The 27,999-nt window shown below is 41.1% G+C and overlaps 1 protein-coding gene across 5 annotated transcripts in view; it reads right to left on the bottom strand.

Moving 5' to 3' along the window:
• The window catches only part of LOC122551785 (protein FAM184B-like), a 192,328-nt gene that overhangs the window by 34,109 nt on the left and 130,220 nt on the right, over positions 1-27,999 (bottom strand). For 3 of the 5 annotated variants that reach the window (XM_043694259.1, XM_043694251.1, XM_043694266.1), the window contains exons 5-9: positions 25,658-25,864; positions 24,702-24,812; positions 24,478-24,618; positions 11,849-11,970; positions 2,825-2,975 (exon numbers count right to left, since the gene is read on the bottom strand). In XM_043694259.1, the coding sequence (XP_043550194.1) occupies positions 2,825-2,975; positions 11,849-11,970; positions 24,478-24,618; positions 24,702-24,812; positions 25,658-25,864 (732 nt within the window). The remainder of the gene's footprint in view (positions 1-2,824; positions 2,976-11,848; positions 11,971-24,477; positions 24,619-24,701; positions 24,813-25,657; positions 25,865-27,999) is intronic. The other 2 variants (XM_043694275.1, XM_043694284.1) reach the window with 2 other exon arrangements.

The following is a 27,999-nucleotide window of genomic DNA, read 5'->3' as shown; positions in this document are numbered from 1 at the left end:
ATGGGTCTGGGTGGGTTACTCTTCGGAGGGTCCGTGCGGACTTGTTGGGCCGTAGGGCCTGTTACCACTGTAGTAATTCCAAGAAGAAGAAAGTGGATAGGCAGGAGGCTGGGAGAACACAGCAAGCCAGGCAGCATCAGGTAGTGGAGAAGTTGACATTTTGGGTGCAACCCTTCTTTGGGACTCGGGTTGGATGCAGGGGGAGCTGCAGATCGAGGGGATGGGGGGGACAGGGTGGTGAAGTGGGAATAGGTAAAAACAGACAGAGGATACAATCTGGTTGGTCAATGGGAGGAATGAATCTGGTTGGTGGAAGAAGGGGGAGGGGCTGCAAAGAGAGTCAGAGGATGGGGAGGGAGGTTATTTGAAATTGGAGGACTCAATGTTGAATCCTCCGGGCTATACGTTGCCCAGACGGAGGACTAGGTGTTGTTCCTCCAATTTGTGTTGTGGTTTGTTGTGGCAATGGAGGAGGCCAAGATGGTCACGTCAGAAAGGGAGTGGTTGGGGGACTTAAAATGGGCGGTGACTGGGAGGTCCGGTCGGTTCCTGCGGACCCAGCTAAGATGCTCAGCAAACTGTTCCCTAGGTTTACATTCGGTCTCCCCAATATAGAGAAGACCACACTGGGAGCACCTGATGCAGTAAAGTAGGTTGGAAGAGAGGCAGGTGAACCTCTGTCTCACCTGGAAGGACTGTTTGGGGCTCGGCGTGGAGGTGAGGGAGATGGTGTACTGGCAGGTTTTTCATCTTTTCTGGTTGCAGGGGAAGGTACGGGGGGGGGCGGGCAGGGTTGGTGGAGAGAGTAGTGCAAACCAAGGACTGTTGAAGGGAATGGTCTTTGAAGAAGGCAGAGAGGGATGCGGAGATGAAGATGTTCTTGGTGGTGGCTACATCGAACTGTCCCTCTTCAGTACCTGCACAGGCACTGTGCCCCAACTCTTCTGCTGTTACATTGATGACTGCATTGGTGAAACATCCTGCAACCAGGATGAACTGGAGCAGTTCATTGACTTTGCCCACAACTTCCACCCCGCACTCACATTCACTTGGTCCATCTCAGACACCTCCCTCCCCTTTCTTGACCTCTCCATTTCTCTCTCTGGCAACAGTCTCCGGACTGTTTACTACAAACGCAGAGACTCCCATATCTACCTGGACTACACTTCCTCCCACCCAGTATCCTGCAAGAACTCCATCCCATTCTCCCAATTCCTCCACCTCCATCTCATCTGCTCGGACGAGGAGACATTCCACTTGCGAGCATCTCAGGAATCTGCCAATTTTGAACAACATGCTTTTCCTCCCTCTGTCATCCAGACAGCCCTCCTCCGCATCTACTCCATTCCCTGTTCCACTGTCTTTATTGCATTTTTTTTTGGGGGGGGGGGGGTTAGAACAAAGTGCCCCTTGTCCTCACCTACTACCCCACCAGTCTCCACATCCAACACATCATCCTTAAAACACTTCCGCCAACTCCAACTAGACCTCCATTGCCACAACGAGCCACACCACAAATTGGAGGAACACCACCTCATCTTCTACCTGGGCAGCCTATAGCCTGGAGGACTCAACGCTGAGTTCTCTAATTTCAGATAACCTCCGTTCTCATTCCCCCCACTCAATTCCCAGCCCCTCCTCCCTCCGTTCCACTGCTCCCTGCCAGCAATTGAATTCATTCCTCCCATTGACCAACCAGGTCATGTCCTCTACCTGTGTTCACCTATCCCCACTTCACCACCCTGTCCCACCACCACCTTTATCTGCAGCTCCCCTTATACCCACTCCCAATCCTGAAGAAGGGTTACACCCGAAATGTTGACTTCTCCACGTTTTGATGCTGTCTGGCTTGCTGTGTTCTTTCAGCCTCCTGCCTATTTATTTTGGATTCCAGCATCTGCAGTTTTTCTGTCTCTAATGAAGAAAGGGTAGCTTTGATTATCCAGCTATTCAGCACTCTCATGCAATCTAAATGATAATAGTTTTCCAATTGTATTGGGATTCTTGCCAATTGTCCTGGTGAGTGCAAGATGAAAAGCTTTGACAAAAATGTGTTTTTTTTTCCCTGCAATACTTGTGTTATTTTGGTCTACCCAAAGTGCTGTAGTGAAGTCTTTCGAGGATCTCCTCCAGCAACTACACTGTAATAGGTGAGCAGAAGCAGCAACAGCAGTTGCTGGGGTGGGGTGGGAGAGAATCGACCCTACACACACACACACAGTTATCACTGCAGAGAAAAAATGAAATTCCGATCATTCCAATGACTTTCAGCCTCAGGACAATATAATTGCATTCCTCTGAAGTACAAAGCATGAGGAAGTTGTACTGTTCTGGAGGGATAGCTTAGAGCTAAGTTGCCTCCTAAAGAAGACCTGTCACGCATTGCCATTGCATTGCTCCTCATACACAGTCACTGCAGTACTGAACATTTGCCCCAAACCAATAGAGAACATCAGCACCATCAGTCAGTCTGTGGTATGTGTTTTATATGTGGGTGTAGTTGCAGGGTCTCCAAATCTTTGTCTGTCGAACATCAGTTGGCTCTCCTTGCAGCTATTTGATCCAGGCAACGGAGGCCCGAGAGTTAAAGTAATTCAGACTTAAACTGATACTAACTGGGAGGATTTGGTTCGACTCACCTGAAATCGACATCCAGGTGAAATTCACCCAGCAGCTAATTCACTCCAGCTTGTAAAGTACAATTTAATTTAAATCAGGGAAAACAGATGATATCTGATTGTAGCCCTTGGTGAGAAAATCTCCACAAGAAATGCAATTTTGTAAACCACACTATTTACGTTTATACACCCTTTCATCCAATTACCTCAATTTCAAGTGCCACTGTTACATTTTGCCACTTTTCCTGTAAGATTTTCATTTCATTCTCTTTTTCCTGCTGTAAGTGAGCTAGAGCAGACTGCTTGTCATTTGCATATTCTTGTTTCAACTGCTCCCGTAGTTTGTCATTCTCAGATCTAAGAGGGACAGTAAAAGACGGCTTTCAGTTTTTGATTCTGAACCAGTCTTTGGAAAAACTTCACCTCTTCTGGTAACAAATTGGAGATCACTGGAGAACTGAAACACTCCCAAAAACATATCACGTATCTAGTAACACAAGTTCAAAAGAGACTTGCATCAGGTATCTTTAGTTTGTAGAAATCCTCATTTTCAAAGTGCATATTGCATATTCAGTAAACCAGTTTATCCAATCCCCAGATCGACTATCTCCTGCAGGGCTCCATCTAAAAAAAAATTGCTTCTACTGGGATTATTAAGGTCTGCCAAAGGAATGTGATTTCGATTCATTTTTGGTGGATTTCCCAAATCAAAGTCCTTTTCCATGGAAGGAAAATCTCAGAGTCCAGGGATCTGCTATTGGCAGCCTGAACGAGGTAAGGTGACTGTAATAGATCAGAGTGCTTGGCAGATCCTAGCAAAATTAGGCTGGAATAATGGAGAACCTTGTCCAGGAAATTTTTTCCATGATGTGATTTAATGTCTGAAGAGCTGGTTGGGCCATTAATTGCTCATTAGCATCTGACATACTTGTAGAATGAATTAGCCAACTCTTCTGGAAGCATTCCTGGAGGACCAGATCATGTGACATCAGATCACAGGATTTCTACAGACAGGTCCCCTGCTGATGGACTTTATTTATGGTTTTGCTTGTGTTGTCATGTGAGAATTTCCAAAGAATAGGTGGTCATCCAACACAAGTAATGAGAGGAAAGCAGAGTAGGGTATAGCTCTCCCTGAGATTTCAGGCAATTCTTACCCAATGCCCTGAAATGTTATTGCAACCACCCCCCACCATCCCTGCCCCAAGAACTCAGGACATAGCCACCACTGACTTCAGGGTCCCACTTCACAAATAGTAACTGGTGGCTCCCAGGTTTTATGCATTGGAGATTTTGTTTTTACAATTTAGCAAAGACATCTTTCTATTCCTGCAATAGGGCTGGGTTCACGTATTCAATCTGACAGCAAGATGGCTTCTGTGATGCATTACTAGCAAAGTGATTTCCATTACACAGATGTTGTTCCCAACTCATTGCAGCATCTCACTTACCTGCAGTTTCACACACCAGACATGCAAACAAACCTGGTACATTGTCCATAATTTGCAGTTTGAATTTGTCTGTGGTTTCAGGTTGTCCTTTATATCTGTTACAATATAAACCATTTTATAAGTGCAAAACTTACATATTAAGTGGATTCTGAGTAATCCAAGATGGAGGATAGGAAATAATGTAGCTGTAAGACCTGCTCCGTTTTTGTTGTATTTCAGGTGTTTAAGGTGATTTCCTTGAATTCCAGGAACAGCAATTACTGTTTTATATGGTGTTGCATTGTTTTGGAACTTTTGGGGGAAAAAAGATCAAAAACAGCAGCACTTTAAAAAAGGAGGAAGATAAACAAAGGTAGTGACCACATAGTCAGAGAAAGAAACCTACACTGCTGTCTGATACAGCAATGAATCTGCACAGTTACTGTCTTTGCTGTTTGAGTTCCACATTGGAGTGCACCTAAGAAAAATTACCATCAGCGAAATTCACAGCAGACTTTGGAGGAATCTGTGTGGAAGAGCTCACAGCACAGGAACAGATAAGTGCATAGTTTTAAGTGTAACCTTGCTGTAAATCTACAATAGTGAGTAGAATGGGTTCTTTTTTGACTATATGTTTTATGGAGATCTGCCTTTTGATTAAATTTTAAAAATAAACCATAAGTGTTAACTTAGCCTGGAGCAGTGTTTTTTTAGAGCAATAAGGCAGTGCTATTTTCAGGATCTGTAGACTGTGAAGGAACAAAGATGGCCTTTAGTACAGTGATGCACTCCTCCTGTTGGATTGAGGATAGAGTTTCCACATTACTGATAATTATGTCTGTAAGAAGTATCTTAGGTTGTGAATCCTATCAGATCGCATGGATCAGGTGGAGTGGCAGTTAGAGGCATTGAGAAATTTACAAGAGCTAGGAAGTGTGATAGATGGCAGTAATAGGAAGGGAGAAAAGCCGCAGATACAAATCAGGTAGATGGGTTAACTCCAGGAAACATAGGTAGTAGTACAGTCGTACATCAACTTCTGTGGCTATCCCCATTTCAAACAAATATGCTGTATTGGAAAATGTAGGGGGTGATGGACTCTCAGGGAAATGTGGCATGAGCAGCCAAATTTCTGGTACCAAGAATGGCTCTAATGTAATGAGGGGGTACATCAGATTCTAAGTGATCGATTGTAATAGGGGACGCTCTAGTCAGAGACACAGACAAGATGTTTCTGTGGCCAGCAGCAAAAAATCAGTGTTGCCTCCCTGGTGCCAGGATCAAGGATATCTCAGAGAGGATGCAGAATGTTCTCAAAGGAGAGGGGGACCACCAGGAGGTCATTGTACACAGTGAAACCAATGACATAAGAAAGGAAAAGGATGAGATTCTGAAGAGAGATTAGAGAGAGTTAGGCAGGAATTTATAAAGGAGATCCTCAAGAGTACTAATATCTGGGTTACTCTTGGTGCTGTGAACTTGTGAGGGCAGGAATAGGAGGATAGAATAGATGAATGCATGGCTGAAGAGCTGTTGCATGGGAGGAGGATTCACATTTTTGGATCATTGGAATCTCTTCTGGGATAGAAGTGACGTGCACAAGAAGAATGGATTGCACCTGAATTGGAAGGGGGCTAATATACTGGCAGGGAAACATGCTCAAGCTGCTTGGGAGGATTCATACTAGTAAGGTTGATTGGGGAGGGGAGGGGAATGGGACCCAGAGAAATAGTGAGGAAATATAGATCAATCTGAGACTGTACAGTTGGGAAAAGGAGCAAGTCAGTCAGGCCAGGCAGGAACAAAGCAGTGAACAAGGTAGGACTGATAAATTAAACTGCATTTATTTTAATGCAAGAGGCCAAATAGGGAAGGCAGATGAACTCAGGACATGGTTAGGAACATGGGACTGGGATATCATAGCAATTAGAGAGACATGACTTAGGGATGGGCAGGTCTGGCAGCTTAATGTCCCAGGATACAATGCTATAGGAAAGATAGAAAGGGTGGCAAGAGAGATGGGGGAGTGATGATTTTGGTAAGGGATAGCATTACAACTGCACTTAGAACATGGAATTTAGAACATTACAGCGCAGTACAGGCTCTTCAGCCCTCAATGTTGCATTGACCTGTGAAACTAATCTGAAGCCGAATTAATCTACATTTTTATCTACGTGTTTATCCAATGATCATTTAAATGCCTTTAAATTTGGCAAGTCTACTACTGTTGCAGGCAGGGAATTCCATGCCCCTAATACTGAGTAAAGAGCCTTCCTCTGACATCTATCCTATATCTATCATCCCTCAATTTAAAGCTACGTCCCTTCATGCTATCCATCACTATCTGAGGAAAATGTTTCTCACTGTCCACCCTACCCGGCCCTCTGATTATCTTCGTCTAAATTAAGTCACCTCTCAACCTTCCTCTCTTGAACGAAAATAGCCTCAAGTCCTTCAGCTTCTCCTCATAAGGCCTTCCCTCCATACTAGGCAACATGTTAGTAGATCTCTTCTGAACCCTTTCCAAAGCTTCCACATCCTTCCTGTAATGCAGTGACCAGAACTGTATGCAATACTCCAAGTGTGGCTGCATCAGTGTTTTGTTCAGCTGCAACATTACCTCGTGGCTCCAAAACTCAATCCCTCTACCAATAAAAGCTTACACATCTTATGCCTTCTTAACAACCTTATCAACTTGGGTGGAAACTTTCAGGGATCTATATACATGGACACGGAGATCTCCCTGCTCATCTACACTACCAAGAATCTTACCATTAGGCCAGAACATAGTTTTCCTGTTCCTCCTTCCAAAGTGAATCACCTCACACTTTTCCACATTAAACTCCATTTACCAACTCTCAGCCCAGCTCTGCAGCTTATCTATGTCCCTTTGTAATCTGCAACATCCTTCGGCACAAACCACAACTTCAATCTTCGTATCATCTGCAAATTTACTAACTCATCCTTCTATGCCCTCATCCTGGTCATTTATGAAAATGACCAACAGCAGTGGCCCCGAAACAGATCCTTGCGGTACACCACTAGTAACTGAACTCCAGGATGAACATTTCCCCATCAACTACCACCCTCTGTCTTCTTTCAGCTAGCCAATTTCAGATCCAAACCGCTAAAATCACCCTCAAACCCATGCCTCCATATTTTCTGCAATAGCCTACTATGGGGAACCTTATCAAACACCTTACTGAAATCCATATACACCACATCAACCTCTTTACCCTCATCCACCTGTTTGATGAAAGAACTCAAAGAACTCTAAGGTTTGTGAAGCACGGCCTAATCTTTACAAACCGTGTTGACTATCCCTAATCAAATTACTCCTTTCTAGATGATTACAAATCCTATCTCTTGTAACCTTTTCCAACACTTTAGCCACAACCATAGTAAGGCTCATTGGTCTACAATTATCAGGGTTGTCTCTCCTCCACTTCTTGAACAAGGGGTCATTTGCTATCCTCCAGTCTTCTGGCACTATTCCTGTAGCAATGACAACAAAGATCAAAGCCAGAGGGCTCAGCAATCTCCTCCCTAGCTTCCCAGAGAATCCTAGGATAAATCCCATCCAGCCCAGGCATCTTACCTATTTTCCACTTTCCAGAATTGCTAATATCTCCTCCTTGTGAACCTTAGGGAGGCCATTCCTGAGAATACATCCAGGGAAGTTATTTGGGTGGAACTGAGAAAGAAGAAAGGAATAATCACCTCATTGGGATTGTACTATAGATCCCCCAATAGTCAGCAGGAAATTGAGAAACATTTGTCAGAAGATCCCAGTTATCTGTAAGAATATTAGGGTGGTTATGGTAGAGGATTTTAACTTTCCAAATATAGACTGGGACTACCTTAGTGTTAAGGGTTTAGGTAGAGAGGAATTTGTTAAGTGTGTACAAGAAAGATCAGCATGGCAGCCGATGTGTGCAACTACTGGAGATGGGGAGATATTAAACAAGTACATTGCATCCGTGTTTACTGTAGAAAATAACATGGAAGATCTAAAATGTGGGGAAATAGATGGTGACATCTTTAAAAATGTCCATATTATAGAGGAGGTGCTGCTGAATGTCTTAACATCCCAAAGTGAATAAATAGCCAGGATCTGGTCAGGTGTACCCTAAACCTCTGTAGGCAGCGAGGGAAATGATTACTGGGCCTTTGCTGAGATATTTGTACCATCGATAGTCACAGATGAGGTGCCGGAAGACTGGAGGTTGGTAAACGTGGTGCCACTATTTAAGAAAGGTGTTAAGGAAAAGCCAGGGAACTATAGACTGGTGAGCCTGATGTTGGTGGTGGGCAAGGTGTTGGAAGGAATCCTAAGAAACAGGATTTACATGCATTTGAAAAGGCAAGGACTGATTAGGGATAGTCAACATGGCTGTGTGTGTGGGAAATCATGTCTCACAAACTTGATTGAGTTTTTTGAAGAAATAACAAAGAAGATTGAGGAGGGCAGAGCAATGGATGTGATCTATATGGACTTCAGTAAGGCATTCAACAAGATTCCTCATGGGAGACTGGTTAGCAAGGTTACATCTCATGAAATACAGGGAGAACTTGCCATTTGGATACAGAACTGGCTCAAATGTGGAAGACAGAGGGTGGTGGTGGAGGATTGCTTTTCAGACTGGAGGCCTTGACCAGTGGTATGCCACAAGGGTCCATTGCTTTTCATCATTTATATAAAATGATTTGGATGTGAACATAGGGAGGTACATTTAGTATGTTTGCAGATGACACCAAAATTGGAGGTGTAGTGGACAGCGAAGTAGTTTACCTCAAAGTACAATGAGATCTTAATCAGGTGGGCCAATGGGCTGAGGAGTGGCAAATTGAGTTTAATTTAGATAAATGTGAGGCGCTGCATTTTGGAAAGGCAAATCAGAGCAGGACTTATACACTTAATAGTAAAGTCCTGGGGAGTGTTACTGAACAAATAGACCTTGGAGTGCCGTTTTGTAGCTTGAAAGTGGAGTCGCAGGTAAATAGGATAGTGAAGGCAGCGTTTGGTATGCTTTCCTTTATCGGTCAGAGCATTGAATATCGGAGTTGGGAAGTCATGTTGCGGCTTGTTCAAGACATTGGTTAGATCAAATTTGGAAGGCTGTTTGTAGTTCTGGTCTCCCTACCACAGGATGGTTGTTGTCAAACTTGAAAGGGTTCAGAAAAGATTTTTTTATTAAAAAGGAAGTTGCCAGGGTTAGAAGGTTTGAGCTATTGGGAAAGGCTGAATAGACTGGGGCTATTTTCCCTGGAGTGTTAGAGGCTGAAGGGTGATCTTATAGAGATTTATGAAGTAATGAGGGGCACAGGCAGGGTGAATAAATTAGGTCTTTTCCCCAGGGTGGGAGAATCCAAAACTAGAGGGCATAGGTTTAAGGTGAAGGGAAAAATTTAAAAGGGACCAAAGATGCAACCTTTCCATCTAGAGGGTGGTGTGTGTATGGCATAAGCTGCTCAAGGAAGTGGAGGAGGCTGGAACAATTATAACATTTAAAGGTATTTAGATTGGTATATGACTAGGAAGGGTTTAGAGGGATACAGGTCAAGTGTTGGCAAATAGGACTAGATTAATTTAGGATATCTCATCAGCATGGATGACTTGGACTGAAGGGTCTGTTCCCTTGCTGTATATCTCTACATATCTGGATGAGTATGTGTTGTTATCACAAGCATTACCATTAAGAACAAGATGGCATAACAGAAACATAAACCATTTTCTACTTGTTACACCTTCTGGAACAGTAACATGATTAAAAACTGGAGGAAAGAGAACCTCCAGAGAATTAAGAAACAAATTCTTCAAATCAAAGACTTTGTGTAGTCCAAACTCTCAAAATTGTTCCCAAATTGTGTTGAGGATCTTCCACTTCCTCTAAATATGTTCTCCAGCTTTTTAATTTGGATATTCACTGACATCACCGTTTGTTCTACTTACTGCTCAATTTCACAAAAGTCATCAGGAAGGAGCGTCATAGAAAATATTTACTCAAATCTACCTCTGATCAGTAATTTGGCAGTATGGTACATTGGACTAAGGTTTGGAAGATTGAGAGACATTATTAGATGTAAACTTAAAATGGCCTTTTTATAAAAAGGGAGAACCATAACTATTTCCTAATAACCATGGACCTTTGTATATTTATCCCATCTCAATGTGAGAATTTCTGTCCTCAGTTAGTACTTCGCCTTTTCAATTGATATTTTCTCATAAAGCATATCATTTCAGTTTGTGCTGGAAATATGCAGCCTTGCATGATTACTAAATTGGTCGTGCCATCTTATGCTTGATTAAATTGTTTAGTTCAAAGATTAGTAATAAATTATGCATCATTAAGAAAATTGTAGCAATATTTTAACATTTCAGGCAGCATATTAATCATTCAAATCAATGCCCAAGGTTTTATAATTTTAAATATGCGTCTGAAGTAAGGTTAATAATTAAAACTTGGTGCTCATGCCCTATCTGATTGGAGAAGTGGTTTTATTCATTGGTGCACTGCAAACTGTTAATAATGAACTAGTTGGGAGTTAGTTAAAAATCTGCTATAAATGAGGGAAGGCTGCAGCTTGTATCTCCATTTACAGTAGAAGATAGCCTTGAATATGAATTAGTTAAGGACTCTCTATACTTACTACATTCATTTTCTTGCAATTAATAGCTGAATTTTTAAGCCTCCCATTTTATTCCTCTATTTTTCACATGGCAAGCTCTTTAATTCTAATATTATTTAATTATGTTCTATAACTTTTAGTTTTCCAACTTACTTCTGCATTACAACAATAACAAATGTTAAAAGTACTTCTTCAGCTTTAGGAGAGTCACAGATTATGAAAGCTGTTAAGTGAATGCAAGTGTATTTTCTAAAAAAATTTCAATGCTGGTTGTTTATTTCACACTCAGGACGAGTAACTTACACTTGCTCTATTTACCTTGTTAACTGATTTCAATCAAAAAGATCAAGGAGGAAGAATTGTAATTTTTTTATAAAGCGGTCAACAATCATGTAAAAAAGACGAGTGAAAGGAAGCTATGTAACCACTAGAAGCAGTGAATTTAAAAGCAATATCTTTGTGAAATACGGTGGCATGTCTATGGATGTAGGTTCTTGATGCATTTGCAATAAGAGTTATTGACCAACCGTGAATGATGTCCTATCAAAGTGAAAATTGAAAAGAATCTGAGTCACTCAAATGTATTTCATTCGTTTTTACTTCCCAACTCAAGCTACAAATGGCTTCCAGTAGTTGTGCTTTGAAAAGCTATTTCTTAATTATTTCCAAAAAATAAAATTTGATAGTGCGGTACAGACTGTTTGCTACTCATTTTGTAAAGTTAAACTTCTTTGTTTGGTCTGTCTGTGAGGACAAAGATATCAAAGAGGCTTTTACTGCAGCATTTGTTTTCACTTTAACTAATACCTTCCTAATAGTGTCAACAATATTCTGAATCAATATCTACATTACCAAACCAAGTATCTTAGCTTAGCACTGCAGTCATATTTGCTCCAGATCTCCTGACCCTCAACTGCATCATGGACTCTTTTTTATCTACAGTCAAGAAAATAAACTTCAAAAGGTTTTATTTTCCCCATATACTTGCAAAACGATATTAATACTTTAACACAAAAATATATTCAGAACTGATTACAAATCTGAATTGATTGTAAAAGCAATTATACTGTGTAGTTAAGCCTCTGAAGTGATGATACAGACTTCATAGCTGAATATAAAAAAGATATTTCAGGGAAAGAAAAGTGCCACTTTTTGTAGAGTGTAACATACCGTACTTTTTCTTTCCATTTTGTCTCTATCTGCTGTGATAGCTGATCCCTCATTTTATGCTGTTCTTTTTGTAAGGATGAAACCAACGCTTCATGCTGTTCCTTCTGCTTTCTCAGTTTCTCCTGACATGACAATATAAAGAGTGAAATGATCATGTGATTTTTCCATTACCACTTAAGGGATTATTTCTTATTGATTGCAACCAGTTAACGAGTATCTTTTAGAACTGTGTCAGTGTTGAAAGATAATTCTACAGTTTAATTGCTGAATATTTCTGGGTATTTATGGTGAAAGGAGTGATGGAACTTGACTTCTGATAATGGAAGGCTATAAAGTAAATAAAGAATTGGATTTAAAAAAACACTCCTCTGACAGCCAGCTATTTTGTCCATTTGTCTTCTACTGTTCATATTTACACAGAATTATAGATATTGGAAGATAATGGAGTCTTTAATTCCTCAGTCAGTAAACCTCCTAGTACCTAATGGCCTCCTATCTTCCACTCATATCAGCGTTATGGTGGAACACCTTAAATGGTGTTATTTACTTGCATTCATGGCGTCAGAAAATCCCACAGTTGAATCAGTGGTTATTATAGTCATCCACCTCTTCAGCGTTTTTTCTATTAATAAGGGTCCACTAACAAATCCTTGGGTTTATGAGATTTCAGACTGCTAAATTCTGAGAGTGCAATTTTATTAACGGGCCAATATTCAATAGGAAAATCAGGCATTCACAGATATTTCACTCTGACTTTGAACTGTTATGTCCACACACAAGGAGGCCATTTCGGCCTACTTCGTCTGTTCCAGTTCTTTGCTAGAGCAAACAAAAATAAAACACACTGTCCCATGCCCTCCACTTCCTACTTTTCCATAGGATCTACTTTGCTCTTTCAGGAGGTTAGTCCACCTCTTCTCCCTTGGTGTTACACTGTCCACAAATGCTGAGTTCCTGTGAATCAGTGAACACACAATCTTGCTGAGTAGGAAATTCCTCCCTCTGACTCGGTTCTAGCTTTATCAGTTGTCTTGTTCACTTCTGGTGGAGAAAATTCCCAGCAACCTGCATTTGTATATTCACATGTAAGGATTAACTTCAGGTCGCCTGATACAGCTGCCTCTTCTTTATACTCTTTCGTTATTCTTGCAAGTGTATTATTCACACTTCACACATTATTACATCCGCTAATGTTTTTCTGAAGCATTTTACGGGTAATCGCATTGTTTTCCAAACAATCTGCTTTGTAGTTGTCAGGGAACTTAAAGATCTCTGTTAAAATCATCAACATGTGCTGAGAACAAAGTCATCTTTAACATCAGGGCCTTGAACACACCACTGCAACCTTGCTTCAATCTGAACAGCATTTAATCAGCACTTTGTTTGCTATCTCTTACTGAAGCTACATTTACTCTTAGTCCTGATGTCTGATCTTTTCTGCCAAGCTTCATTGTGAGGTGATTTTGTACATCTTCAAAAGACGGTTACATTCAATATCTAATTTATTCCTTTTTCTACTCATTTAAGTTTATTTCATTATTAAAGTGTACCTTTAACAAATTGATTAATACATCAATTTCTAAATAGTCAAAAATGTTACCTTGAAATATAAAATGAACCAATCATCCACATTAGCCTTTACTGCACCAACATTCTCATGTCATCAGCTCAGAATCAATATTATTGCACTGACTGTGGCCATTCAGGTATCATTGGTGGAGTTATCCAAGTAATTCCGTTCCCTTGCTCTTTGCTTGTGGCTCCGTAACATTTTCTTTTGAAGAATTTATCATATTCCTTTTTGAAAGTTGCTGCTGAATCTGCTTCGACTATCTTTTCAGACACTGATTCAGCTCAAACCAACTTGCTGCATAATTCCTTTTCCCCACATTGCTCTGGGTTTTTCCACCTTTGATCTGTTTTCTCTGGTTACTGACATTTCTGCCTGAAGAAATGGGTTTTTCTTATTGACTTGACTTTGACACCTCTTAAATCTGCACTTAATTTTTTTTTGCTTTGAGAATAACCTAGTCATTCCAGTCTCTCCATACAACTGACGTTTCTTATCTCTGGTCTATTCTGATAGATATCTTCTGCACCTTTTCTAAGTTTTCGACATCTTTCCTAAAGTGTGGTTTAGTATTTATGCCTAAGCTGGAATGCTATGATACAAGGTCTTAACAACAGTCCCTTGTCTTTGTGCTCTACATTTCTATTAATAAAGTTAAGGACCTTATGCTTGTATTCTGTGTCTTGCATAGCTGAACGTTCTCCATTGCTGATTTGCAGACTTGTTTAACAAACTTTCTATACAGTTAAATTGATCCAGATCCCTTCTTATATTGGTAATTATGATCTGTTTCCAAGTACAGTACCTTGCTATTCAGTTTCCTTACCAATTTTTACATTTAAAACCTATTGATGTGATCATGATTTCCCCAAATGTATACTGATGTCAGTCATCTATCGTTGTTCTGGATGCAGCCTCAAACATGTACCCCTTATGATCAATATATTACTTTTACAAGTGGAGATTGTTAAAACCACCCACTGTTATTACATTACTGTATATGCTTATGGCTGGTAAGTACCTGAAATTGTGGCCTCCTCATCAACTCCACACTACGGTAGCTTGTTTCCCATGTTTTAATTTGATCCATTTGATTTTTATCCAGGGATTTCTGTAGCTGTGATATAGTGCTTCGCTAACATACCCATCCCTCCCATTTCTTCTGAAAATGTTATAATAGGAAATAAAGTGCTCAGACTTGCCCAAACCAAAGCTGTGATGGATATGAGATAAACAATTCTGCAAACAATGGTTCAGAGCTAAATTCTGCAGTATTATCATATGCAGTCGTGGTGGCGAACAATTAAACTACAAAATGGAGGAAGAGCACCATGAATAATGTTGGATCCTCACATATCTGTGCAAGAAGCAGAGCTGAAGTATCAGAAGCCTCTTTCAGGGGTCAGGAAGTTCAAATGCATCCATTTTGATGTCCCAGAATTACACATGCTAGTCCTCAGGCAATTGTTTTCACTCCATATGGTTAAAATAGTAAAAAGGCAAAATTAATGGTTCTTCATTTTAATGTGGTAATACTCAGAACAAAATAAATAAATTAGTGGCATAAATACAGGGTATGACATTACATTCACTAGTAAGACACAGTCAGAATGAGATCAAAAGTGGGAAGTAAGTATTCAGGAGTATGTGACCTTTCAAAAGGACAGGCAGGAAGGTACGGGTGGTGGGGTAACACTGTTAACGCATGATGAAATGATCTTGGATTAGAAGAGACAGAATACATATGGGTGGAGGTAAGAAATAAAAAAGAAGTGAATGAAGAAAGATATGTCTAGATGACAGAACTGAAAGGCAACTTCACGAAAGTCAGGATTAATTTAGGCACAGTCTGGAGTGTGGTGATGGAAAAGCACAACAGGTCAGGCAGCATCCGAGGAGCAAGAGAATCATTCCTGATGAAGGGCTTATGCCTGAAACATCAATTCTCCTGCTCCTCGGATGCTACCTGACCTGCTGTGCTTTTCCAGCACTACACTCGCGACTCAGATCTCCAGCATCTGCAGTCCTCTCTTTCTCCTTATTTTAGGCATAGTCAATCCTGCTATGAGAGCAAATCTTCTGAGAGAGGAGATGCTTACTCTCAAGAATGCCATTGGCATGCATACTAACTTGACGGTTGTCAACCAATATTTATACAGTATTAATGGAAGAATAGAAAAGTCTTTCAATTATACAGAGACATATTCCAGGCGAAACAAGAACAGCATGTTAGAAAAATGGAAAACATATTTGCAGAAGGGTCAACAGAAGATAAAAGCTAGAGTGCAAGACATAAATATTGTGGGGGCCACCCCACAAAAAGAAGTATATCCTGGAGTGGAGAAAGTAATGCTATAAACTGCAAAGAGTTAATTGAGTTCGTACCCATTTTATTCAGGAATAAAATAGTAAAGCAAGCTTATAAAGATGGCTGGAGAGATTTCAGTAGCTAACTCTTAGGTTTCACTATACAGAGGAACCTGGATTACCTAAAAATTGGATTATCCGAAGGAGATCTCGAGGTCCCGATAGAAACATTACATCAATGACATGTTTCCAACGGTTATCGCATCTTTTATTTACAGTAATTAAACAGGTACCATCTCCAAATGACTGACTTCCTGCCCTTTATCTCTCTCTCCCCACACTTTCCCTAGAGTTCTATACAGGGCTGAACCCTAAACCCTCCCCAGATAATCTCTCCAACATTGTTCTGTACAGGGTAAACATGAAACCTGTCAAAAAAGTGCAGTAAAAAGTTGTGCGTGGCTGTGGCTATGTGTGCGCTATTTGGAGACTTACCCCACAAAGGCAGTAGCAGCAGCAGCCGCCACAGTCTTGTTGTTGTATAGTCCAGCTGCCCCAGAGAGGGGATGCTGCTGCAGTCTCCTGAATGGGGAACAGACTTTAAAAACTCGAGCCCCAGAGGAAAGGCAATTAATCAATTAACCAAAAAAATCGATTATCTGAATGAAATACTGCCCACCCATCACGTTCAGATAATTGAGGTTCCCCTGTATACCAATGAGTTAGCATCATTAGATCGAAAAACGATAAATGGCTTGTGACTGTTACCATGATGATTATAGGCGGAGAGCCAGGCAGACATCAACAGTTCATGTAAGATTATGAGTTTACAATGGTGAGCCAAAACTGAAGTCCTACATGGTAAAGTTGAAGCAATATGATATAACAATATTCACCGCAAGGGAACAAATAAATGCAGCTTTCAATTCAATGGCGCAAACAAAGATTTGGAAACCGGATATTAAGCTAAATACACCCATCTCAGCTGAAATAAATTTAAAGCTTGAGCTGATAACCCTGTACTTTCCAAAAGAGATTTGAAATGTTTGGCAAGCTACGGACTGCTGAACAGATCCTAGAATATTACAAAGATGTTTTCGCAGGTCTTGATGTCTTTCTGATGACTACCATCTTAAAGTATATAAGACTGTGAGACCTTGTCAGTATCGACTGAGGAGAGTTGTAGATGCCCTCAACTGCAACCTCAAAAAGGAGATAGAGGATCCAAAAGCCCCACCTTAACAAAATCCTGAAGAAAATAAAGAAAGGGAAGGCCAAGAAATTGTTATTTGAGGTGCTGGCAGCAGAAGAGGCAGTTATCATAGCATGACAGAAGAGAATGTGCAATTTGAAAAGAATGAAGTGAGAAGAGAGAGGTGCAATTGAAAATCTTAAACTCAAGTACCTGGGTCAGGTACTGATGACAAAGGGGCTATGTTTGGATTCTACAAATTTAAGAGATGTAACAATGACCAACAGATGTGAAAGCAGTGTAACCAATTAGCAAAGTTCTTTCTAATGTGTCACCAGAATGTGAACCTCCATACAACCTGACTACTGAGCAAATGCAATGATATTAGAGCACAGAACAAGGAACAGATTCAAGTCAACAACTAACAACCAAGAGCTCAATGTGCTCTGGAAGGTCATCAATTCAACAGAGACGCTGATTCTGAGAGGCGTGTCTTGAACTAATCAAACATTTGTAAAAAGGAGACCTTGGGAAAGACTAAATACAAGACAGACTGCTAACACTAACTTGCCCATGTGCCACTAAAAGACCTGACTGATTTAAAGATTATAGATTAAACATATTCTATAGAGACTGACTATACTGAACAGACTAGAACTAACAAAACAACTTTTGTTAATGAATGATAATTATCTCAGTTGACTGTGAAAATTAGATCATTTGTAACTGCAAATGATAGTGCATGCATACCTCTTTTTTTTTTCCCTGCAAATTGGGATATCTGAAGTGGTGCATTTTGTACATGTGGCTTGTAATAGTTATATGATCTCTGGGGTATTGTGCCCTCACCTTAGAAATACTAGCCATTAAAATGCATTACATGAAACAAAACATTAGCCCGAGCAATCTTAATTTGACTCCTGATAACTATAGAACCAACAATCCTTACCCAGCCCATTCCTACTTAACATTTCTTACACATTCATTCATAAATTCCTTTAGTAACACACTGAGAAGGTCTGGGACATTTAACTTACTAGAATATGGCAGCTAGTGCATTAGGGGGAGGGCTTGGCTTCTGAGCAGATTGCCTTTGCTGATATCTCCTAGGTGTCCTGCACAGAAGGGCTTTTGCAGGATCCTCCATTGGAAGTTTTGGCCAGAAAAATCAGAGGAAGGTAAAGTGAGCAGTTATTCTGTCTCGTCATCATCAGACACGGGTTCCAACACTAATTGGAAGATTTGGGATGTTAAATCACTATTGTTTTCACATTTTTAATTTTGAGTTTTGTTTTTAATGCTTTGAGTGTTCACTGAATCATCATTCAATCTGGACACTAATATTTAAAATGTTAACCCTATTCTTTTTACTAGTGATTGCTTTATTTGCGGTAAACTTTCAATATCTGTCACATGGTTTTCCCTCTTTGTATTCTTTTCACATGTGGCAATATTTTTAAATAATTTATTTTAGCTAAACTTTCTGCTTAGCTAATCCCACTATTCTATTGTGCTCTCAAATCTGGTATTTTAGTTAGTCTGTTAGTTAAAACCTTTCCCAAACTCTCTTCACCCTTCCAGCAAGTATATTGGTGCTTCTTCAGCTTGTATGAAGGCAGGCAGTTTGCTGTAGTCTTTACTTGTTCCAGAACTTTCTACATACCCCAAAAAACCCAATCCGCCATCCCTCACCAAGCATCAGTTTCTTTCCAATTATAAAGGACTGTAAGGCAAGCAAATGTAATGTTGTCATTTCTTTGTGTATCATCCTTTTTAATTATCTAAAGATGACCAGCTACAGTTACAGTTGAACTTCAAAAGGTTAAAATTGTTAAATGGTGCTTACACATTCCTGACTGCCACAAAGTACCAGCAAACAAAATGCCCATCAATGTGAATACTGGTGTAAGGAAGAAGAAAACTAAAATGTGTCAAAATATATCAGAAATGGCCAATAAAAAAGTTGAAATATTGGTCAGGCAACAACTTTGCAAAAATCAGAGGCCACCAATTACGTGAAAGACCGGACAGGAATTTAGTGTACATAACACAGGGTCATCTGGGGCTCAGTTGGTAGTCCTCTCTGCTCTGAGCCAGAAGTTCTAAGTTCAAGTCCCACTCCAAGGCTTGAGTGTATAATAACCAAGGCAGTGCTGAGAGGTGCTAACTTTCTGAAGAGAAACAGAAAACCCACCTGCGTCAAAAATCCCATGGCACCATCACAAAGAGGATCAGGAGAGCCGATAATGATACCCTGACCAATATCTATCCTTCAGCCAACGTTATGCACACAAAAATAACCTGGTCCTTATTACATTGTTAAGCACATTCTTAATAGAGTTGCCGTCCAATCAAAAGTCAAATGCCACACGCAAGGATGCCCCAAGGTATGGTACATTGGCAAGACCAAGCAGACTCTACGACAACAGATGAACAGACACCGCGCAACAATCACCAGACAGCAGTGTTCCCTCCCGGTTGAGAACACTTCAGTGGTCTGGGATATTCGGTCTCAGATCTTCGGGCGACCATCCGCCAAGGTAGACTTTGGGATACTTAACAATGCAGAGGGGCTGAGCAAAGGCTGATAGCCAAGTTCGGTATCAATGAGGATGGCCTCAACCAGGACCTTGGGTTCATGTCATACTACAAGTGACCCCACTACACTATACACACTCTCTCACACACACACTTACATACTCACATATTCACGCAGATCCCCTCTCTCACACATACACCTCTCACAGTCAACCATGTACACACCTTCTCACAGGCTTTTACTCCATCACACTCTCACACATCACCATGCACTGGGCGCGCGCACGCACAAGTCTATGGCATGAATGTGCATTTGCAGAATTATATTTTTAGATACATTCTATTTTGCTCAAAGCACACACAATCTGCAGGCTGTCAGTCCATGTAATATTTTATAAATTCCTACTTTGGAAGTAGAAGCAGTTTGACTCAAGATTGGGACACAGACAGACTCTGACCTCACACCTTTAATGCATTGTCTGAGATGAGATGTCACTTTTATATAAAACCTTAAGTTATCTCAAGAATGGGACTTAAAAGTAGTTCTAGGATTTACATATTAATGAACTGAAACTTGCAATCTATTCTAAAAATGAAAGACTTAGCAGCAATCTAGGTTTATTCAATATATCATTGCAGTTGCGTGACACTGTAATCTTTTGCTATAAATTCTGTGTCTTATGATCTTGCTCCACAGCTACCTGATGAAGGAGCAGCACTCTGAAAGCTAGTGCTTCCAACTAAACTGTTGGACTTTAACCTGGTGTTGTGAGATTTTTTACTCATTCAAAAATTAGTATTTGTACATTCTAGACACCACTACAAGGAGCTGTGTATGGTATAGGTAATGCTCCCAGGTCTTCACCAGGGACCATTGCTGACCTGTTGGAATTGGACAAGTGACACGTGTTTACCAGGTTTCAAAAAGGTTTATAACATAGAACATAAAAAAGTACAGCACAGCACAGGCCCTTCAGCCCACAACGTTGTGTTGAGGATTAATCAGAATCGAAAAGAAAATAACCCAACCTATACTCCCCTCAATTCATTGCTGTCCATGTGCCCCTAGTGACTCTGCTTCCACCACCACCGTTGACAACACATTACATGCGTTCACAACTCTGTGTAAAGAACCTACCTCTGATGTCTCCTCTATATCTTCCTTCTAACACCTTAAAACTACGACCCCTCGTACCAGTCAATCCTGCCCTGGGGAAAAGTCTCTGGCTATCAACTCTATCCAAACCTCTCATGACCTTGTATACCTCGATCAGGTCACCTCTTTTCCTCTTTCTCTCCTGAGAGAAAAATCCGAGCTCAGCCAACCCCTCCTCATAAGATAAGCCCTCCAGTCCAGGCAGCATCCTGGTAAACCTCCTTTGCACACTCTCCAAAGCCTCTGTATCTTTCCTATAGTAGGGCGACCAGAACTGGACACAATATTTCAAGTGTGGTCTCACCAGGGACTTGTAGAGCTGCAGCAAAACCTCGTGGCTCTTAAACTCGAACCACCTGTTAACGAAAGCCAAAACACCATATACTTTCTTAACAACCTTATCCACTTGGGTGACAACTTTAAGGGACCTATGTTCTTGAACACAAAGATCCTGCTGTTCCTCCACACTGCCAAGAATCCTATCTTTGACCCTATGTTTAGCATTCAAGTTCAACCTTCCAAAACGCATCATTTCACACTTATCCAGGTTGAACTCCATCTGCCATTTCTCAGCCCACCTCTGCGTACTGTCAATGTTGTGCTGCAGCATGCAACCGCCCTCAACAGCACCTCCAACATTTGTGTATCGGGAACCTTACTGATCTACCCCTCAACCTCCTCATCCAACTCATTTATAAAAACTACAAAGAGCAGAGGCCCAAGAACAGAACCCTGCAGGACACCACTCATCACTGACCTGCAGGCAGAATACTTTCCATCTACAACCACACTCCACCTTCTGTCAGCCAACCAATTCTGAATCCAGAGAGCCAAATCTCCCTGTATCCCATACTTTCTGACTTTATGAATGAGTCTACTGTGGGAAACCTTCCTGAAGAAGGGCTTATGCCCGAAACGTCGATTCTCCTGTTCCTTGGATGCTGCCTGACCTGCTGCGCTTTTCCAGCAACACATTTTCAGCTCTGATCTCCAGCATCTGCAGTCCTCACTTTCTCCTCGAAACCTTATCAAATGCCTTGAAGTCCAGGTACACCACATTCACTGCTCAACCTTCGTCGACCTGTCTTGTCACCTCCTCAAAAGAACTCAATAAGATTTGCCCCTCGCAAAGCCATGCTGACTGCCTTTAATCACGCTATGCTTTTCCAAACAGTCATAAATCCTATCCTTCAGAATTCTTTCAAAAACCTTGCTGACCACAGACATAATACTAACTGGTCTGTAATTGCCAGGGATTTCCCTATTCCCCGTGGAAAGAGGAACAACACTCACCTCCCTCCAATCCTCTGGCATGACTCCTGTGGAGGGTGAGGAAGCAAAGATCTTCACCAGTGGATTAGCAACCTTCTTTCTCGCTTCCCGAAGCAACCTAGAATAAATCTGGTCTGGCCCTGGGGACTTATCAATCTTAATGTTTGCCAAACTTTCCAGCACATCAACTTCATCAATCTTGATCTGTTCAAGACTGTATCCCAGCTCCTCAAAGTTGTCATTCACAACAAGGTCCTTTTCCTTAGTGAAAACCAAAGTAAAAAACTGCCCCTATCTGCTCAGATGCCATGTACAAGTTCCCTATGTTATCCCTGATTGGCCCTACCTTTTCCCTGATCAGGGAACCCTGATTAGGGAGAACCCAAAGGCATCTTATTCATAATTCCTCATTTATGAATAAGATGCCTTTGGGTTCTCCCTAATCTTTCCTGCCAAACCTTTTTAGTGCTCCTCCTGGCTCTCCTCAGTCCATTTTTGAGATCCTTCTTAGCAAGCCTGTAATCCTCTAAGCTGTGCCAGACCCTTGGTTCCTCCACCTTACATAAGCTGCCTTCTTCTTTTTGATGAGAAGCTTCTCTGTTCAAGTCATCCAAGGCTCCTTAATCTTACCCCTACTTGCCTGTCTCAGAGGAACAACACTTGTTCCTTAAACAGTCTCCACATGTTTATTGTGCCCTTTCTGTGGAACAATTGCTCCCAATCTATACTTCTCAACTCCTGTCTGATAGTGTCATAATTTCCTGTTCCCCAACTAAATATTTTCCCATGGTAATTGCTTATTTCCCTCTCCAAGGCTATGGTAAATGTGAGGCAGTTGTGGTCACCATCACCAAAGTGTTCTCCCACCGTGAGATCTGACACCTGTCCTGGCTCATTGCGGAGCACCAAATCTCCCTTCATCGGTCTGTCCACATACTGAGTAAGGAAATCCTCCTGATCACACCTGACAAAACGGCTCCATCCAAACCATCTGCACTAAGGAGGTTCCAGTCAATATTGGGAAAGTTGAAGTCCCCCATAACAAAAGCCCTGCTATGTCTGCACTTTTCCAAAATCTGCCGGCCTATGAGTTCTTCAGTTTACTAGGCCGATTCTAGGGATAGCGGGACTGATGTAAGAGGAGAGATTGTCTAAGTTAGGATCGTTTTTGCTTGAGTTCAGACAAATGATGGGGGATCTCAAAGAGACTTCGAAAATTCCGACAGGACTAGACAGGTTAGACGCAGGGAGGATGTTCCCGATGGTGGGGGTGTCCAGAACCAGGGGTCGAAGTCTGACGATTCAGGGTAGACCATGTAGGATGGAGATGAGGAGACATTTCTTCACCCAAAGAATGGTCAGCCTGTGGAATTCATTACCACAGGAAGTAGTTGATTCCAAAATATTGAAGGTATTCAAGAGCCAGTTAGAAATAGCACTTGGGGAGAATGGGATCAAAAGTTATAAGGAGAAAGCAGGATTAAGCTATTGAGTTGGACAATCAACCATGATTGTGGTAAATGGTGGAGGAGGCTTGAAGGGCTGAATGGCCTCTTGCAGCTCCTATCTTCTATGTTTTTATGTTTCTCTGTCTGGGGCTTGGAGAAGGGGCTGGATTCAAGGGTGACTATCAGGAAGCCAAGTTGTTTCCCAAATCTGGGTCCTCTGATCAGGCCCTGCGCACCTTTGAAAGGAGGGCTCTTTTGACAGGCCACTTGCAAACTCTACAGGGTTGGAGGTATTCTCTGAACATCACTGTATCATGGTTGTCTGAGGGATAATGACCTCAAGTAACAAATGGGTGGTGCCCCTGCACTGTCCAATTCCTACCACTGAGCCCTGGGGATTAATATTCCTGCTGCTGGAAGGAAAATACCATGCAACCCTCTGTAATTATGTGGTTCGCCCCAGCCCACTCTGGCAGACTCCGAGGCATTAAGTCCTGTTTTTGTCCCCCCCCCAAAGATGCTTGACCTACTTAGTGTTTTGTCATTCTGTTTATATTTCAGATTTTCATTATCAGAAATATTCAAACTGCACTTGAAGACTGCTCCCAGTCCAACTAATTAGGTTTACCTTTTCTGTTTTCCATTTACCTTTTTTGTAAACCTGCTGGCGCCTTGTAATTTGATATGGAACTTAGGGTGTATGTCTGTCTTTATTCCAAATACTAGTTTTAAGATCAGCCTAATAAGGATCTTTATTTTCAAAAGGCATGATGTGGGCATGCCAGTGTTGGACTGGGGTGGACAAAGTCAGATGTCACACAACACCAAGTTATGGTCCAACTAGGTTTATCTGAAATCACATGCTTTCGCAGAGCTGCTCCTTCATCAGGTGACATCTCCTGAAAGCAGGGACTATAACCTTTGGACTATATATAACCTAGAGTCATGTGACTTATGACTTTTTTTCCCCAAAAGGCAGCTTTTGTTCAAATGAATTAATGTAATTATTAGCTGGCTTATAAAATAATATTTCATATTTGTTATGGAGCCCCAATCATTTAACTGTTTCTCCCTCCACATTCCAATAAACAACCAATTTTACCTAAATTACCATATCTCCAGATTACTTTCTCTTGCATTTCCCACCTGCAGTTCTGATATCTGGTTAAGTGCCTGTTCTTGATCCTGCAGTAACCTCTCGTGGCTCTCTTTCATGTTTGTTGAATAGGAGTCAGCTTGTTCTGTGTCGTTTTTGGTTTGCTTCATTAAGCTGTCCATCCTGGAAATCTAAAAAGCCAATCAAATTCTGAGTGAGCACTTAATGGAGTTAGTCCTCAGCTACAATAATATAGAGCTGCATCAGTGCTGACCTGCTGCAGAGACTCCTGAAGTTTATTATAAAGCTCCTCCTTTTCATTTTCTAACTGTTGTTTTTCATTTTTGACCTTGATGTTAATTGCATCTAATTGATTCTGTAGTTCCTGCAATAGAGATGTTAATTATTACTGAAAGACCTCACACCATAATTCCATGGAATAAAATTTCTGAAAGTACTGCTTAAAAATAACGTTTCATTGTAACAACTGAAGCTGATGCATTACCCACAGCTATGTTAACGCTCCCTAAATATGTTGCTGTATTAAGCTCCCAGGCAGAGATGCTTTCTTCAATAAGTATTGCGTCCATTGTTGCTGGAATTCACATAGCCTCATATCAATATTTACCAGAAAATGAGTTGACGTACAGTGACCTAGTTTTTTTTTAAAAATGGTCACACCCAATAGAATTCATGAATTTGATGCCCAGTGCTTCTTGCCTGATTCACTCTAATGGTTTAGTTTTGTCAGTTTTTCTAAAGGCTGTGAGATGAAGTAGCACAAAATAGCAAAGTGTCAGAAAATGTTTAAGGAAGGAAAAACTAATACAGGCTAACCTACTCTGTTACAAAACAGATAATTCCTAGTTTCAACCATCATTTCACATTGCGACATTTTCATTTTCCACATTATACCAGCCGAGGAACAGAGGAATGCGTGGGGTTGAGAAAGATCACTGTAGTCCATCTGGCCAGCGGTGGTCTCCAAGCAGTTTGTAATTTACTGCTAATTTATAGGCATCCTTACCTTGTGGAAATAATTGGAGTTCATTTAGGATTTGTCCAGACACTCTTTCCCAACAGTGTGGAGGAGAATGGAAATTCAAACTAGGCCCCATGGTGTTTTAAACCTTGGCACCTTTCCTATAAATATTGTATGCTATACTATCAAAGTGCTACTAAGGCATATTTAAGACAAATACCGACAACCCGATAACTCAGAGCATGCACCTTTTGCAGTTGCTTTCTTTCTAGTTCCATTGAGGTCTGAACTGCCTTGATTTCAGTGGTGTGTTTCTTTACCAGCTCTTCCAATCCTTTCATCAGCTGCTCCTTGAGGCGAAGCTTCTCCTCTTCAGCCACTCGCTTCAGCTTCTTCAGCTCCTCCTCATGCCTTTTGTGGTGCTCTCCTTTCTCACGAGACAGAATTTCAATAACCTACAAAGCAAAGAAAAAAATGTCCTTTTGTTTCAATGGCATAAATAATGCTTCAAGATGGAGAAACACATTCAAATAAAATACCAACGAAACCTTCTTAAATAAACAACAGCATTTTGCATCCATGGAGTGCATTTAACTTAGTAAAACATCCAAAGAATTTACACATCAACAAAACATAAAAATTGACATGATGCCAAATAATAGTGTGATATTAAAACATGTTACAACATCAACCACAACCTCAATTTTCAATAAAAACATTTTTATTTAAAATTACTGGAGAACTAGACAGAAGAGCCAAAGAATTGGATGCAGGATGTAGTGTGTGTAATGTGGTCAGCTGGGTGGACCTCATTGCATACGGGTTCCCTGACTGGACCAGATTAACAGTCTTAATCAGGCAGGCCTGGCTGACAGAAAAAGAAAGGCATGCCAGAGATTTTGGCACTCTCTGAAAGCGATCTCTGAAGAGGCAGTGTGAAAGCCAAGGACTGTTCAGAAGAGATGACTTGGAGACAGGATACCGGCCTCTGTGGAGTCATTTCATTTGTTGTCCATACTGAACTAAAGTTGAGGAAGTATGGACGATTTGCTTTCTTGAACTACATTTCCACATGAAGTGTACCCGACCGTGCGGTTATTGAAGTGAACTCTCGGATTTTGACACTGACAGTGATGGCAGTGTGATATAACTCCAAATCACCATGGTTGAGAATTGGAGGGGAACTTGCAGGCAGTGGTGTTTCCCAGTATCTACTGTTCTTGCCCTTCTAGGTGGCAAAGATTGACATTGAACAAAGGCAGCAGAACGCCTGCACAATTTGCTTGTGTTCACTTCTGTCGTGTGTAACTAAAAGCTCCTGTTTGGAATTGTCCAATTGCTTGCCTGTTCAAGGTGTTGCCTGAGTGGAAAATACAAAGGTCTGGGTCTCAAGTCTAGTCTACAGAGTAGCAGTATCTTGGACAGGATGGTTAGATGGGATTTGGCTGAGGACAGGTAAACTGAGTGGCCTGGTGGTTAAACCACGATAAAGGGTGACAGAATTGGGATGTGCGTGTGAAGAAGTGTCAGTGTACCATGACAGCATGGCTTTGTGGCTGCTGTGCCATGACATCGAGGTGATGGATGATGTTGCATTGCTGAGTGGCATTTAAAGATGGCATGGCTGCCCTTTCAGCAGGTATCTAGTGAGTGGCGAGTTTTTCTGGGAATGGCATTTGATAGACTGGGGCTGGAATTAGGTGGGAGGGGCCCTACGGGGCAGGGTGAGTCGTTATTGAAGCAAGTTTGGTAATCAGTGAGAAAGCTCATTACACCTCGCAGAGAGAAATCCTTTATGAAACTCAAAACTGACAGCCAAAGATAAAGTAAGATTCAGCGCATTGTGGATTCCTTTGCCTCGACTGTCTTCCCAATTACATTACTTTGCTTCAAATTAAATTCCATTTGCTACATTTCTGCTCAACTTTTATGACTAGCCCATTGATACCTTTGTGTAGCTTCCAGCTTTTTTCCTCATTCTAAAGAGCACAAGCAATAAGTGTATCTACAGACTTCTTAAACATGCCCCTACATTTAGATCTAAATCATTGATGCTTTCCATATAAAGCAATGGATGTAGTATTGAAGCCAATCATCCAGTCACACCCATTATTATCTTTCCTCCACTGAACAAATTTTGGATTCTGCTTTTTTGACCTGTCAAGCAGTACTTTCAGAAAAAAAATTACTAAAATCCATTTGCACTACTTCAAAAGGCCTATTTTCATTAATTGCTCGATCCTCATAAAATTTAACGAAATTAACCACAAAAGACAAAAAAAAAACCCAAAAGAACTGTGAATGCTTTAAATCAGAAATAAAAACAGAAATTGCTGGAAAAGCTCAGCAGATCTGGTAGCATCTGTGGAGAGAAATCACAGTTAACGTTTTGGGTTGAGTGATCCTTGTGTGACTAAGTTCTGAGTAAGGGTCACTGGATCCGAAACATTAACTCCGATTTTTCTCCACAAATGCTGCCAGACCTACTGATCTTTTCTAGTAATTTCTGTTTTTGTAATTACAAAAGACACTACCTTTTTAAAAAATCCTTGATATTCAAGGCGGAGGTGAACATAAAGTACCACCATTA

The sequence above is a fragment of the Chiloscyllium plagiosum genome, chromosome 1, assembly GCF_004010195.1.
Source record: "Chiloscyllium plagiosum isolate BGI_BamShark_2017 chromosome 1, ASM401019v2, whole genome shotgun sequence".
Classification (NCBI taxonomy): domain Eukaryota; kingdom Metazoa; phylum Chordata; class Chondrichthyes; order Orectolobiformes; family Hemiscylliidae; genus Chiloscyllium; species Chiloscyllium plagiosum.
This window is presented reverse-complemented; position numbering and strand designations above follow the sequence as displayed.